Source organism: Erythrolamprus reginae, chromosome 5 (genome assembly GCF_031021105.1).
Source record: "Erythrolamprus reginae isolate rEryReg1 chromosome 5, rEryReg1.hap1, whole genome shotgun sequence".
Lineage (NCBI taxonomy): Eukaryota > Metazoa > Chordata > Lepidosauria > Squamata > Dipsadidae > Erythrolamprus > Erythrolamprus reginae.
In genome coordinates this window covers 89836662-89853538 of record NC_091954.1, presented here as the reverse complement: position 1 = coordinate 89853538, position 16877 = coordinate 89836662, and the positions used below count along the sequence as shown (strand labels likewise).

General features: G+C 35.9%; 1 protein-coding gene across 4 annotated transcripts in view; it reads right to left on the bottom strand.

Moving 5' to 3' along the window:
- The window catches only part of MED12L (mediator complex subunit 12L), a 228774-nt gene that overhangs the window by 41046 nt on the left and 170851 nt on the right, over positions 1–16877 (bottom strand). For all 4 annotated transcript variants that reach the window (XM_070753437.1, XM_070753438.1, XM_070753436.1 and 1 more), the window contains 9 exons: positions 12924–13151; positions 9662–9803; positions 8572–8692; positions 6675–6770; positions 6459–6572; positions 4551–4747; positions 2577–2765; positions 1072–1146; positions 773–963 (listed from right to left, as the gene is read on the bottom strand). In XM_070753437.1, the coding sequence (XP_070609538.1) occupies positions 773–963; positions 1072–1146; positions 2577–2765; positions 4551–4747; positions 6459–6572; positions 6675–6770; positions 8572–8692; positions 9662–9803; positions 12924–13151 (1353 nt within the window). The remainder of the gene's footprint in view (positions 1–772; positions 964–1071; positions 1147–2576; positions 2766–4550; positions 4748–6458; positions 6573–6674; positions 6771–8571; positions 8693–9661; positions 9804–12923; positions 13152–16877) is intronic.

The following is a 16877-nucleotide window of genomic DNA, read 5'->3' as shown; positions in this document are numbered from 1 at the left end:
CAAAAAAGAAATAATGTATCTCTCCATCCATATAAAAGTCTTTACAGCCTCTTTTTTGGTAATCAAAAAGCTATTGTTTGTTGTCCATATGCTTTTTATGTTGTTTTTAATCATGTGTGCATATTTTCCATTGCAACACAAGAGCATGCAACAGCTTCAAACTCAATGTTAATCGCTCCAAACTTGACTGTAAAAAATATGACTTTAACAATCGAGTCGTCGAAGCGTGGAACTCATTACCTGACTCAATAGTGTCAACCCCCAACCCCCAACATTTCTCCCTCAGACTCTCCTCGATTGACCTCTCCAGGTTCCTAAGAGGCCAGTAAGGGGCGCACATAAGTGCACTGATGTGCCTTTCGTCCCCTGTCCAATTGTCTTTCCTTTCCATTTTATCATATATATTCTCCCCTTCCCACCTACTTCTCTTCCTCTTCACTTCCTATCTTTTATATACCACTTAATGTCTATTCCCTTTCATATGTATTGTATATTGGACAAAGAATAAATAAATAAATAAATAAATAAATAAATAAATAAATAAATAAATAAATATAATTTATTTGATACATATCCTTTGTTAACAACCATGGATAAAACAACCTGTTAAAATTGTTTTAAATACACCAATCTATTACATCAGTGACTAACTCAAAGTTGAAACAATTATTCAGCAGCAGTCTTTATGGATAGACCACTCTCAAGGACTTTTATTTTTATTAAAGAAAGTGCACGCAATTTCATTGTTTCCAATTCAGATTGATTACATTACCTTAGGAATGTCTTTTTACAGTTCTGCCTTGTAATATGCGTGTCAGCATTTCCAAGAGAGTTTGGATTGAAGAGGCCTATACCAGAGTTAGAAGAGTTATTGTTTAGATCAGCGGATTGCTGAAACACTTCTATTGTCGCCTTTGCAATATTATCCAACAAGCTGTTCATTTCAGCCACAGACCCAGAACCCTACAGTAAAACATAAGTAAACTAGCGCATTCATGTTATGTTTGCTCATACGCTAAGTTATTTTGTAAAGGTACATGATTAATTAAAAAGACAGGAAGAAATACTTACAGGTTCCTTCAGACACTGTTTGATCATTAGCTGAAGTTCCAGCCATGACTGTCTAAGAGTCCACTGGTCTATATTCTGGATCAAAAAAGGGACGAATTATTTTTTCTTCATAATATTTCTAAAACTATTGTTTTCATTAATAAAGTTGATACATGGTTTTATTATATCAGATGTAAATTTTTGTTATAAATGTATATTGGGTGCAGTTAATTTTGTTCATTCCTGCTGGTAGAATCCTGTGGGTGTATTAAATTGAGAAAACGGGGCTGCAGAAGAGGAATATGACCTTCTAGTAATGTATACTTGATCGAAGTTTGTCTTCCATTCAAATCTAATTTAACAATGGGAATGCCATCTGTACGTATGCTTTTGAGTTTCCATATTCGAATCTAGGACTTTGCATTTCTCACTGTGAAAATTCAACTTGAGAGTTTCTTCTAATTGTTTCGATCTTTTATGATTCTCTTGAGTTGTATACTGTTCTCAAAATGTTGTTTATCTCCCCCTATGGACGGATCTCCGTGACCCTTGTAGATGTGATGATCTTATCTTCTATTTCTTAATCCAATCTATGTATAAATATGTGCCTAATATGTGAACTGGGCCTAAAAGACAGCTTTGTAGTAATATGCCACACAAAAATTCATGATAAATCCAATGATAATTGTAGACCATATTACATAGTAAAATATGAATCATAGCCTGCATCACAATAGTGTAATTGATTTTATTTGATTACATTTATATTCCACCCAGTAAAATACAATACAAAAAGTTAAACCCCATCATAAAAAACTTTCTCTTACAATCACACAACAGTCAGGCTAGAGTAAGATGCCAGTCCTCAGCAGCTGTACTTCCACCAAAACCAATAGCAATATTATATCAGGCAATTTCTAAATATAATGTATAGTTCTGAACATCAAAAGATGGTGACAAACTTAATTGCATCCAAAAAACAATAACCAAAAAGTGGTAAAAGATTGTTCTACAATTGTCCTAAATATAAGAAGTATTTAAATAGAGGTTGGACTGTGATAGTCAATAAGTCTATAGTAACAGATTCTCAGACTGAGGCAATTTGATTAGGTAATCCGCAATCAATTAAAATTGATTCCATTCTATGAATCAATAATTCCATCTTTATAATTGCACAGTTTCTACTTAACAACTCCTGGCGGTGCAGTGGTAAGAATGCAGTATTGCAGGCTAACTCTGTCCACAGTCTGGAGTTTGATCCTGATGGGCTCAAGGTTGACTCAGCCTTCCATCCTTCTGAGGTTGATAAGATTGTTGGGTGCAATATGCTGACTCTGTAAACTGTCCACAGAGTGCTATAAAGCACTATAAAGCAATAAATAAATCTAAGTGCTTTCAATAATTATGAAACAATATTCCAAATATTTACTTCAAATTTTAAAAAAGTAAGCAACAATCATGCAATGAAAAAAATGTCTTTTTTTTTCTTATCTAAGCTTAAATAATTTCATTTTAAATACGGTTACCTGAAGAATGCGCTTGATGTGTTGCCTCTGAGGATTGTCTACTTCTGCATATTCTTTAATACTGTGAGGGTAACAGATAAGCTGCAACAATTTCTGTGCTTGTTTGTTAGAGAGAACTGGATCCAGGATAAGATCTTTGTCAGTACATAGCCTCTCAGGTTCTTTTAAGCAGTGCTCCCCCACCCATTCCTACCAAAAGAATAATCATCAATACAAAAGTCAAAGCCAAACTGAAATGTTTAATTTGAATGTAACTTGAATCTATAACAAAAAACACAGTATTTTTCAAATAGAATGAAATCCATACTAGAAATTGTTGTGAGTGGTTCTCAACCAACTCTGGTAATAATAGAATCTGGGGAGGATGAGCCAGGCCCATCTTGATACACTAGCCAGTGGTTTTGCCAACTGATGCAGAGAATGAGAGTGAGAGAGAAATAGACCTGGATGAACCAGAGGTGGCAGATATACCAATGATAGTTGTCGAAATGTGAAACTCATTACCGGACCTCATAGTGTCATCCCCAAACCCCCAACACTTTATCCTTAGATTATCTACGGTTGACCTATCCAGATTCCTAAGAGGTCAGTAAGGGGCGAGTACAAATGCACTAGAGTGTCTTCCGTCCCCTGTCCTATTGCTCTCCTATATCTCCTATACCTTTCTTCTATTCCTATATCTCTTCTTCTATTCTTTCATTGATATGTTCTATTACTATATCTTCTTTTCTATTCTTTCATAGATATATTTTACTATGAGTATCTCCTCTATAACCTTCATCATGTATTTTACTATGTGTATATAGATATATACCCTTATTGTGTATTGGAATAAATAAATAATAAATAAATAAATAAATAAATAAATAAATAAATAAATAAATAAATAGTAGGGTTTGACTTAGAGGAAGAGGAGGAGGAAGACCATGAGCCTTTGTTAGATGCCCGCTTAGTCTAAGAAAAAGATAAGAATACTTGTATGGGAAAAGGAAGTAGTCTGTAGTTTGTTAACTCTAGGGAATTTTTGACCACCTCCCATAGGTATTTAAGGGGGACTGATGGGACATTCTGGGTGGAGTTTCAACATTTTGTAATGGAATCAGTTGATTTTTGGTGCTCCAACCATGTTACGCTAGCCAATTGTTATTTCTCTGCTATAATCCTCGGAGTAAAATTGCCCTATCTGTGGAGAGTCTGGAAAGCTGTAACTGTAAGTCAGTGAAACTGGAGACTCTTTATCTCATAAAGGAATGCGCAATTAGCTTTGATCTTCGGCAGCTGCCTAGCCGCTGGACTGTTATCTTTTAACTCCTCTCACTGAGAAGCTGCCAAGAGGAAGTCACATGCATGAACTTGGCTTGTATAAATTATATTTTCTATATAAAAAGATTGATAATGTGGATTCCTCCTTTGTTTTCAATCTGCGTAGTCTGGGGATAGAACAGATATTACTTCATTACAAAAAAAAAATCACTCTAATTTCATCTTACGCTGTAACTTCAATACTTGTACTGACCTGAACACAAATATTATAGATGTCATTTCTACCACAAACACGATCTGAAATAATTTTGAATAAAATGCCACTTTTCGGTATTGTAATTATTATATATACTATAATCATTTCTCACCTTTTCTTAGCAAGAGTTAAAATTCATGTCGCCATTTATTTTATCAGCATAATACTCTAAGCTCCAGTTTAGGCTATACGATAGAGGACATGACTGAATAGAGATTGAAAGCCAATCTCTTCATTGTCTTTGGTCCTATTCCAGCAGCTACTTCACATTGATCCTACTTACACTTACCAGAACATACTGACAAGCGTAATGGGTTCAATTCCACATGGACACACAAACCAATAGGAAGCCTGCAGTAACCAACTTTCACAATCCCTGGAGTATGGCAATAATGTCACTTTTGCAAAATTATATCTATGTACACAATAATAAAGTAAAACAAAACCAGTGTTACCTGCTGACAAATGCTTCTTAGTACATATCTAGCATATTCACTGAGAGTAGCAGTTTCTATGGAAATGGTTTTTCCATACAAAGACTTTGAGGTAGCTTCCCATATCTCATCATCATTTAGATCTCCCAATAATCTTTGTACTGAGTAATCTGAATTTTTCAAGGAGGGAATATTGTTGCTTCCAATTTCAGCATCACCTATATTGTAGGCATAGTAAAAAAAAAAAAGATGAAAAATATATATTAGTCCTTTAATATAATTTGGCTTTAAAGTGCCCTCTTAATTTATTTTTACTTAATGCCATTACCAGTTTTAGAAGTTGTTGGTATATTATTTTAAAACATGAAGATTTCTGGCTACTCTTTTAGAAAAGAGAACATTTCTACAATTATGTATACTATAGTATGATATAATTTGCTATCACCCTAGAACTCTTACAAGAATGTAAGATAAACGATTTTAAATTCTACATTAAAGCAAATAAGAAATAATGTCATACAACACCAAAGTTACATACTTTAATAAGCATAAACATTAAAGATGAATTTACATTACTGAAGAGGAAGAATACTGGTTGGTAGATATTATGTTATTTAGCTATTTAATTTTATATCCTGTCTTTTTTCCATAGAAGTTTAAAGGTAAATGGATCTCTTTTTTAACCCAGTATAGTAAATTAATTCTTAGGTTGAGCTGAGAGGTAACGATTTGACCAAACCCAACATTGAGATCTGTGGGCTTCAACCTGATCTGCACTGGTCCATGTCAAGTGCAAAGGATCAGGACCATACCTGATTGGAGATTGAAGCAGAGATTTCTTTAGGCAAGAATCTAGTCAACTAATTGTTGACACAAGAATCTAGTCAACTAATTGTTAGCATTAAATTGGCGCTAGATAAGGGCAATTCAGTAGCAATTTGGACCAGGATTATTTGTGGCAAGGTAAGGACTCTAAACTAATGATACATTTAACTCATTCCACCAACTCTGCCAGGCCACCTGTCCAATATTTTAACCAATACCTTCCAGATCATCTTGTATAGTACAATATCTGAATGTATATCTGGGAGTAAATTCCATTGCATGCCCAAACAACTAAATACAAACTTGTTACCTTACCATTACTCTTTAGAACAGCTACTTTCCCAACACTGACTCCTGTCTAAGGATATTTACCTATATTAGTAAATATATGGACTATATTCAATTCGATTCAATTCAATTTATTAGATTTGTATGTCACCCCTCTCCGTAGACTCGGGGCAGCTCACAACAATAATAACACAATATAAAACAAATCTAATAAATAAAAGTCATTAAAAAACCTCTTATTAAAAAGAAAACATACACACAAGCATACCATGTATAAACTGTATAGGCCCGGGGGAGATGTCTCAATTCCACCATACCTGGCGGCAGAGGTAGGTTTTAAGAAGTTTACGAAACACAAAGAGGGTGGGGGCAATTCTAATATCTGGGGGGAGCTGGTTCCAAAGGGTCGGGGCCGCCACAGACAACATTGTTTAGTTGATGGGACCCAGAGAAGGCCAACTCTGTGGGACCTAACCGGTCGCTGGGATTTGTGCGTATAATATTGCTATTATCCTTCTCATCTTTCCTATTACTCTCTCCTATTGGTTATCTTATGATTTATAACCTTGTCATTTGTTTCTTTTGATTTATGAGTGTATGTTATGATTGATCACATTATTGTTTGTATGTACACTGAGAGCTCATGTTTGTATGTACACTCTATATTTGTATGTACACTCAGAGCTTATGTACCAGAGACAAATTCTTTGTGTGTCTAATCACATTTATCCAATAAAGAATTCTCTATCCCCCAGAGGACCATATGTCTAGCTTCAAAGTCAACACGTCCAGAAGAACGTTAAAACATGATCATACCAAGCATAAGAATTGCTTTCAAAACAGCAAATACTGCTCCCACTTCTATGCTGTTGTGAGCAGCACTTAAAAGGCGGCGATCACAAGATGAACGAATTCCTGGAAAACATTTTTCTGTATAAAAAGAGAACAATATGCTTTAAGAATACTGATTTCTGTTTCAGTGGCACAAAAACTATTCTACTTTAAAAGAGGAAATGAATTTAGAGTTCTTACCATTTGACAGTAGAGAAATCTTGGGTGTTTGGAAGAGATGTAAAAGAAGCCGGCAAGTCATCCTTGCCCCTGCCTCAGCATCTGGATCTCCACAAGCTAAGAAAAGGGTACCACTTTATCATTGTATCATAGTAAACTAAATTGTCTACGATGTAGGTTACATATTATTAATAGTTTCTTTTACTAAAGATACATATATAGAGAAATAATCTTTAATCAACTATATGATATAAGATTAAATTTATATAAAAGAGATTTTATTATTCTTTACATTGTTGTAACCTTTGGTAGTAAGACGGTGAAGGAAAATTTTTAATGTAGAATTTTAAGAATTGCTAATATTGTATAAAATCAACAGAAAATTTTATACGGGAAGAGAGATAAGACTTTCCATGGAGTGAGTAATGAGAAAAGAAAAGTTTGTATATGATTGATTTTAAGCATTGTTGTTGTGTTTATAACCATATATTGTTTTATTTCATGGTGGAGAAAAATAAAAAAAAATATACCCAAAGAAAACTAAATTGTCATTGTCAGTACAACTGAAAAAAAGCTCCTTAAAACTGGATTTTAAACATTTGAATAATAAAAAAATAAAAAATAAGGATTTCACATATTAATTATTAGGAAAATTCCTCCTAAATCAAATGTTCTGCAAAATAAAAGGGATTATTTTTATAAATATTTTTTCATAAATATATTTTATTCCAGTTTGATTATATATTTTTCCAGCTTAATATTTAACCTTTATATGAAATGACAAAAGATTTAAACTATTATTTATCATTTTGAAAATTTGATAGATACTGACAAGACAATGTATGAAGAAAAATGTCAAATGTGAAATATATGATTGGCAAAATATGACTTGTAAAAACACACAAACATGGGATGTAACAATAAGGAAAGATTGTGGAAAATAATAATGGAGGAACTGGAATAGATGGGTAAAAGGTATTTTAAAAGCCAAATATGAAATTATGTGAGACTTTAAGAAATGGCTTCAAGTAAATAGAAACATAGAAGACTGACGGCAGAAAAAGACCTCATGATCCATCTAGTCTGCCCTTATACTATTTTGTTTTTTATCATAGGATGGATATATGTTTATCCCAGGCATGTTTAAATTCAGTTACTGTGGATTTATCAACCACGTCTGCTGGAAGTTTGTTCCAAGGACTCTTTCAGTAAAATAATATTTTCTCATGTTGCTTTTGATCTTTCCCCCAACTAACTTTAGAGTGTGTCCCCTTGTTCTTGTGTTCACTTTCCTATTAAAAACACTTCCCTCCCTGACCTTATTTAACACTTTGACATATTTAAATGTTTTGATTATGTCCGCCCTTTTCCTTCTGTCCTCCAGACTATACAGATTGAGTTCATTAAGTCTTTCCTGATACGTTTTATTCTTAAGACCTTCCACCATTCTTGTAGCCCGTCTTTGGACCCGTTCAATTTTGTCAATATCTTTTTGTAGGTGAGGTCTCCAGAACTGAACACAGTATTCCAAATGTGGTCTCACCAGCACGCTATATAGCGGGATCATAATCTCCCTCTTCCTGCTTGTTATGCAAGATGTAATGCAAGATCTAAGATCAGATGAATGTATAAAAGTTCAGAAGGAAAAATACAATGAGGGTCAAAACAACAACTGTGCAACATACTATAATAAAGCCTAAAGCAAAACTAGTATTTGATAGAAGAAATAGGCCTTTTATCTCAGATAAAAGAATTTTTAAAATGTTCAATTTATAAATGCAAAAAAGATAAAATTCTTTTATTTCCAGCACAAAGAGAGAGTTAGTGGACAAATGGTTTGTTCTACAAAGAATCTAAGCAAATCTTTGTCTCCAAGAGGTGGGGACTGTTATTGTTTTAGTACTGTTTGAAACCTCACCTGCTGTAAGTAAAGAAGGAAGAGCTACGTGTTGAACAACATCCTCAAGGAAAAAACATTGACGAGCTATCAGTATTGCAACAAAGGTAGCCAACGAATCATGGAATGAAAGATCACTTACCTTAAAGGAAAAAAAGAAAGAGAAAAACTCAGAATCAACATTCCTGTTAGTTCACTTGATAGTAAAGAAACATGTCATTGTTATACAGAACTAATTTTGTAGAAGTATGGTTTTCTTTTATATGGTTTTTCTATAGCTTTCTGTTGATTGATCTACCCTTCCCTGATTCTATAACACAATATATCAGTTGCTGGTTTTTAACTTGCTTTGATCCCAGCTGAAAGTGTGAAAGTGTGAAGACTGAAAGTGTGAAGTCAGAGGTATACAACTCATGGCAAGTGTTCAACAGTTAAGGTAACTTACATCACAATGAACACGATAGGTAGATACATCCAGCTGCCACCAAACTAGTTCTATTGGACTGAAATGGCTTTAGTATAACATTATGCCAAGACAAGATACCTTGATTTAGTTATCTCGTTAATGGGGAATTATCCCCCAAACCAGGAGAATAAAGGTGTTCATAAAATGCTGCCCTAATTTCAGTTCAACTTTAATAATTCTACTATTCCATTAAATGCTGTTAATTAATTCAATGTTAAAAAAAGTTCTTGGACTTTAATGAACAGTTACAAGTTTCTCAAACTACTGCTTTTTCTTATACCATGGGTGTCAAACTTGCCATGTCACATTGCTATCATGTGATGTATTGTTATGGTTTTTCTCTTCGAAGAGCTGGGGTGGGTGTGGCCTGCATGTGGTGCATCTGGCCCATGGGCAACTAGTTTGACACCCCTACCTTATACTCTGGTATCTGGTAGAATCTCTCCTGAAATCTCTCATGAAACCAGTGGAAAACACAGAACGCTGCAAGAATGACTCATATGAATTAACAACTAATATTGTGTTATGTGCAAGAAGCATAATATCAAAGAATGATCTGCCTTTTTATTATACAAGAGAGCTACTAATATTCACCATGAAAAATAAAATCAGACTTATCATCTTAAGTGCCTCTTTTGCACTTACATCCACGCTGCAGAGAAGATCATTAAATCCCCAGACATGATTTGAAGAACAGCAAAGGGCTTTCAAGACTCCTAACCATTCTGAACTTAGGACTGTACAGCAAGCAGTTAATTCTGCACACAGGTTGGCAATATCATTAATTCTAGGAGACAAAAAATAAATTGCAAAAAACAGGCTAACCAAGTAAAAAGCAATAGTTTCACGGCAGTCAAATATCTGCCATATCTAATGGTCTGCAACCAAAGACATTTTTTTTAAAATAATGCATTTAAATAAAATAAAGGTGTAATGAAGGAGAACAGAAAAATGACTCTATGCTTGATTCAATGTAAAATATAGGGAGTTAAAATATATGATTTAAATTAATTCTGGGTATAAGCTGTTTAGAGTCTTCTTAAAATATTATGACTCAATTATAAAATAGATGGATTATCTAACAATATTCAGAGTTTGAAATGTTGGGCCTATCTCTGAAATTCAGGAAATTGCAATGTTGCTGGACAATCTGATATCTTCCAATAACAATGCCACAGTACTTTTACAGGAAGATGCACGAGCTTTAAGTAAAAATGCAATTTTTAGCATCTGTTATATATCAATTTCTTAGCAGCATGCTAAGACAAAGTTTTATTTTTAAAATGTTGGCTTCACGTATCAAGTTAAGCCATAAGACATGCTGGGTTCCTTCCTCATGGTTAGCTAAAGCACACAAAACACATTAGACATTAGCTAAAGTACACATAGCACATTAGAATTTAGGGCAATTTATGGACTCAGTCAGTGATGGAATTGTTAGAAAGCTGTACATCATCAGGGACATACTCCATGCATGATTTTCCTTCAAAAAGACATTTATGTAGAAAAAGCAAATGTACCATGATATGATATGATACGAAATGATATATTATTGTATTGTATTTGATTGTATTGTATTTGATTGTATTGTACTGTACTGTATTGTACTGCATGTTATGTTATGTTTTATGTTATGTTATGTCATGTCATGTCATGTCATGTCATTACATTACATTATATTATATTACATTACATTGTAATAGTAGCATAATCACAAAATTTAAAATTTGGAAGGAATGTCAAAACTATGACAGACTAACAGACTTTCTTTGTTTGTTTGTTAGATTTAGAACCTACCTGACTCCAGAATAGCTGTGCACCTTACATTTAAAATAGGAAAACAAAAGAAGCTAAACATCTGGACAAACTGTACAACCAACCAGCCAGAACTGTACACCAACATCTTATTCCAAGTCCTGGGAGAAGAGCCAGGTTTTTAAAGACTTGTCTAACAACAATACCATCAGAGTGGGATTTAAACACCTCTCAGGGAATATCATTCCAGATGGCAGATACAATGACAGAGAAGTCATACCTTCTGGATATCATTTAATTGAGGAAACCAAAGCATACCAAATGGGCAGAGACCACAGGAGATAGATATCCTGGACCTATGAAGGGCTTTATGGGTAATAAATAGCATCCTGAACTGTATTCAGAAGCTATTGGCAATCAGTTCAGCTTGGAGTAGTATCACATGGGTGACAGCTTGCACTGCTGCATTCTGAACTAGCTGCAACTTCTAAGTGATCTTCAAAGGCAGCCCCATTACAGTGCATTACAAGAGCCTAATTGTGAAATGATTAGGACATGAATAACTGACTAAAGGACTTACTGATTCAAGAAAAGGCACAACCAGATGAAGCTGAAGTTGTGCAAAGATCTTTAGCCACAGGTGTCCTTGTCATTGAAACAGAAGCCATGAGTCTAATACAGTCCCTAGATTGTGTAGCAGTATAAACATGGAAAATCCCCAGATCCAGGGGCCCAAAAAATCCACAGCAACTTAGCCTTGGCAGGACTAAGTCAACATCTGTTCCTTTCCATCCAGAGCTGCAAACCTTGGCACTGGGACAAAACATTGAAGCACCTGGGTGGCCTGGAGTTGATGTTGATACTAATGATACCAGAACCCAAACTGATTGATGGCTTTCCCCATGTAGCTATTGAACAGAAAGGGGAAGTGTCCTGGGGCACTCCACCATGCAGAGCTGTAAGCCCTTTGGGGTGGACCAGACAAGAAGCACAAACCACGAGTACTAACAATAAATTTATTATAATGTTACACTAATATAACATTGCAAATCATTTTTCTTTCTTTACTTTTACATTTCAGCAAACTAGACCAGAGACACTTCCTTCTATGGGCTGAGATAATTTTTGCAGGATGGTTGTCTAGGCTGCAGCTCTTTTGTTTCCTAAGGTCATTCTTACATACCATTACAGGGGCCAAGGGCATGACCGGTTCTCGTCCCATTGTCAACACTGACTGGATTCAGCCTCTGAGAGAGAACCACTACAGCACAGTGCTCCCAACTATCAAACCCTGCAGCTGCAATGAGGTGCAATCTCTTAGCCAAATCGGTCTGCTTTCATCCTCTTTTTAAAAATACAGTGGTACCTCGTGATATGAACCCCTCGCCATAAGAACAATCCGAGATATGAACCCGGGGTTCGGAAATTTTTTGCCTCTTCTTCCGAACTTTTTCTGTCTTATGAACCCGCCGCCTGGTTGTCGCTTTTTGAAAAAGCCGGGGGGCTTCTCGCCGTCCTCCCAAACCCAAACGCCAAACCCGAACTTTTGCCGAACTTCTGGGTTCGGCGTTCGGGAGGCCGCGGAGAAGCCCCGCCGCCTGGCTGTTGCCTTTTGAAACAGCCGGGGGGGCTTCTTGGCGCCCGGCTATTTGAAGCGCCCGGCTGTTTCAAAAGGTGACAGCCGGGCGGCGGCGTTTTTTTGCGTTTTTTTTTCTTGCATGCATTAATTCATTTTACATTGTTTCCTATGGGAAACAATGTTTCATCTTACGAACTTTTCGCCTTACGAACCTCCTCCGGGAACCAATTAGGTTCGCAAGACAAGGTATTACTGTATTCCTATGTCAAAATTATTCATGCGCAATTTTGTTCTTGCTGTATTCTTTTGGAAGTATTGTCAGCACATCTTATATTGCCAAAGATTAAGGATGGGAACCCATGCTGATAAGAGAGTAATCATCAGTGAAGGACAAGAGCAAGATGTCAGGTTATGGTGCATACCCCAATTCTTGTATGCAGAAATGCAATGACAAATGAAAAATCACATTTAATTTTGCACAGCTTTATCTACGTTTCTTGTTTTGATTTCATTTTACACCCCAATGGGCAAGTGCTTGTGAAAGCTGCCTAAATAAGAAGCTTTATGTCTTACCTGTCTGCATCTTGATGGCCCATACAGACATTCATTAGTGCATTACACACAAAGCTATAGCGACTTGGTGCATTGTCACTCAGAATCTTGCCCAACATTGAATATTTAAGGCTGCGAATGGAGGGATTCTCAATAAAATCCAACATGAATTCAGGATCCCATAACAAATTGGAATTTGAAGGTTGAACATTGCTATAAATGGTCTGCTTTACCTTTGAACAGGCACTACTAAAAAAAGAAAGAAAGGAAACAGAATAAATTTCATACAAAACAAAGTTATGCAGCTAATGAGCAGTGTACAATTTACTTTACAACACTTGCTCATAAAGCATTGTACATGTAAAATAATATGTATTATTTTAATATGTAAAATAATTGAAACTCTACTTTTCAAAGAGATCACAAAATACACAGCTGAACCAGCCAAAACTGCATGATTGAAAGGGTATATCATCAGTCCCCAATCTTTCCAGCTCCATGGACAAGCAACAGTAGCAGTGGCAGAACGGGAGGGAATTCAACCATGTGCCACTTGCGTAAATGGAGCTTCACACTCTCTCTTGCCACTTGCGTGACTCCCTTCCCAACAGATCACATGCAATATATCATCTACTAAAAATGAATAACAATGGGCCTCAAAATTAAATTAAATTAATTAAATTAAATTAACCAGAATTTAATCCTGGTTAATTCTTGAGTGATGGATAGTGATGGGCGAACTGAACCCGCACAATTCGGGTCCGTACCGAATTTTGCGTTGTTCAGTATGCCAAACACGGACCCAAAATTTTTCCAAAGTTCGGGCAAAGTTCGGGGTCGTGTTCGGCGTTCGGAGCTTTCACGTTACAAGCAGGTTGCTAAGGACGCCAAGGTGATCACTTCCTGGATTCCATGGAATCCAGGAAGTGATCACCTTGGCGTCCTTAGCAACCTTCCAGTGATGTCAAAGCTCCGCCCATGAAATCTCTTCACGGAAGGGATTTCCCGTTCGGGTTCGAGTTCGGGTTCAGTTCGGATTTGGCCGAATTTTGGGTAAAATTCAGCCAAACTTGCTGAACCCAAACAGTGTTGGGTTTGCCCATCATTAGTGATGGATTAAGATGTTGCAGTACAACAAGGGAAACATGTGAAAAGACTTTTCAATAGCAAGTTCAAAAGCAGGAAAAAAACATACATGACTCATATTAATTTTATTTTTGGGGGGGAGGGAATCCATAGCTTATATATCTAAATCAAGCGGCAAAGGGTTGTATGGCTACCCAGTTGGGGTATGATTCCATAATCAAGTTGTCTGTCTGTTTTGTATCTTCTTTGACAAACATCTTGGATATTGTCATACTAGAAATAAGCAAATGCAGTCAAAATCTTGCTGCAGATGTTTTGGAAAAAGTATGGCGATTTCCCCATGCCAGATATATTGGGGGAACCACATCAGCATTAACAGAACCCCTAATCAGTAAGAGAAAAAATCTCAAATGAACATTCAACCCCTGGATTTTTAAAAGACCCCTTGAAGTCCTTTACAGATCCTACTTAACATCTGGCAATTCCAGAAATATTCTTGTTTAAATGTTTATTCTGAAAGCAGCTGTATGATTCAAACTGCATTCCATTCCATGACATTATTCCGATACTGTACTTATAAACACATAATAATCTTTTTATTTATTTTTTCAAGCTTTTACTTCTTCCACCCTGGTCTACAACACATTTTCGGAAAACAGGCAGATTAGTAGTTTATGTGATTCCAAAATATCACTGCTGCGATGCTAAAGACCATAAAATAATGGTATAATTCTCTATAAAATTCTCATTCCAGAACTCAGAAGGAAACTTATCCATTACATTGTGTTTACTATGCATAATAGAACTCTCATAGTACTGCAATAACAGTACTGTAATACATGGCAGTGATGCAAAGAGAGAGTTTTGAAACATTAATGACTTGAAACAGGCATATCTCTATATAAGCACAGAGAATGTTTCTCAATCACTAGAGAAGGGAACATGAACCAAATATACATACTTATAGAACACCCCATATACTATTCCATTTTAGGATTACTAACATTAAGAAGAGTAAAGAAGAGCATTAAAAATCAGTTAAATCAAAAATGTTAAAGGTACAAGACAAGACAAAGCTAGCTAAATTTAGTTCATATTAATACCTTCTTACAGTTATCTATCTTTATGAATCGTCCATGCACTGCTTCATATATTGTCTTTTATTCTTTTAAGTTTTAATCCCTCTCTTTTTGTTTATCTCAATCCTTCTCTTCAGCTTCATATATTCTAAGATGACACATCCCTTCTTAAAACGGCATCCTTGGACCTAACTGTATTGGAAAATCTAGTCTTTAATCTTTTCTTTTTATTGAGAGAGAAATTGGTTTCAGCTATAGAGAGATCTGGATGAATAATCTGAACCTTTTAAATCTGGATAAAGGCTAATACATCATATGGATAGAACATTGGTTATAATTGTGGATGGACTTTGGAGGGCTTGAGATAGAGATGGTGAACTGACCTGGATCTCTTAGCGGCTTTCAGTACCATCAACAATGGTATTTTTCTGGACTGACTACAGAAATGCCAAAGGCCCTTTTCTGCAGAGGTCCTCCTCGTTCTTCTGTGGCTACTAGCAATTGGCAGGAGAAGAAGGACTCAGCCTTTGCAGGCTGTAGGAGGTTGCCTTAGGCTTTGGGCTTCTCACCACTCCTTGTTAATATCTATATGAAATTGTTCAGTAAGATCATACAATAGTACAGAATTACGTATAATCAGTAAACGTACCATAAATACAACGATTTAACACAAATAGACTTCACTGAAGACAACGTTGAAAAAGCATTGCATGGCCTAAAACCAATTACGCCTGATGGACTATGCGCATACTTCCTAAACAGGCTCTACAGAACCATAGCTAAACCACTAAGCATAATCTTTGGAAAATCCTACAGGACCAGTTCCATTCCAACCTATGGTCACTGGCCATGGTCATCCCCATCTTCAAAAAGGGACATCCCAGTCTAGTAGAAAACTACAGTCTCTCTTTGCTGCATCACATGCAAAGTTATGGAATCAATCATAAATCAATCCATTACCCTCCACCTAGAAACTAACAACCTACTTTCAAACAAGCATTTCAGTTCAGGAAAAAATTATTTTGTAATCTACAACTACTACACTGCAAAAATATATGGACCTCAAAACTTGACCAGGCAAAACAATAGATGCAATTTATTTAGCCTTCTGTAAAGCCTTCGACTCAGTGGTTCATAATAAATTAGTTCTGAAACTGATATCCTATGGCATTTCTGAACCCTTTCATGACTGGATAACTGTGTTCCTGTCAAACAGAGAACAAGTGGTCAAAATAGGGAGCGCCCTATCTAATCCCGTTCCTGTTGACAGCAGTGTACCCCAAGGCAGCGTACTAGGACCAACACTCTTTATATTCTGTATAAATGACCTTTGACTGCATTCTCTTTTCTGATAATGTAAAAATAATGTAAAACTCTTCAACAGCACCAACAACACTGCTACCCTCCAAAAAGACCTTGACTCTGTGTCAGAATGGTCAAAAATCTGGCAACTCCAAATCTCAACCAACAAATACTCTGTCTTCCACATTGGCAAAAAGAATCAGAACACCAAAAACAAACTGAATAAACAAGACCCTGCAGATGACCCTTACTCTGTCAAAGATCTTGGAATACTCATATCAAATGACCTAAGTGCCAAAGCCCGCTGCAACAACATCGCCAAAACGGCTTCAAGAGTCACTAACCTAATCTTACGTAGCTTCTTCTTCAGTAATATCACACTACTAACCAAATCACACAAAACATTTGCCAGACCAATCCTTGAATACAGTTCATCTCTCTGGAACCCACACTCCCTATCGAACTTAAATACATTAGAAAGTGTCCAGAGATATTTTACTAGAAAGTC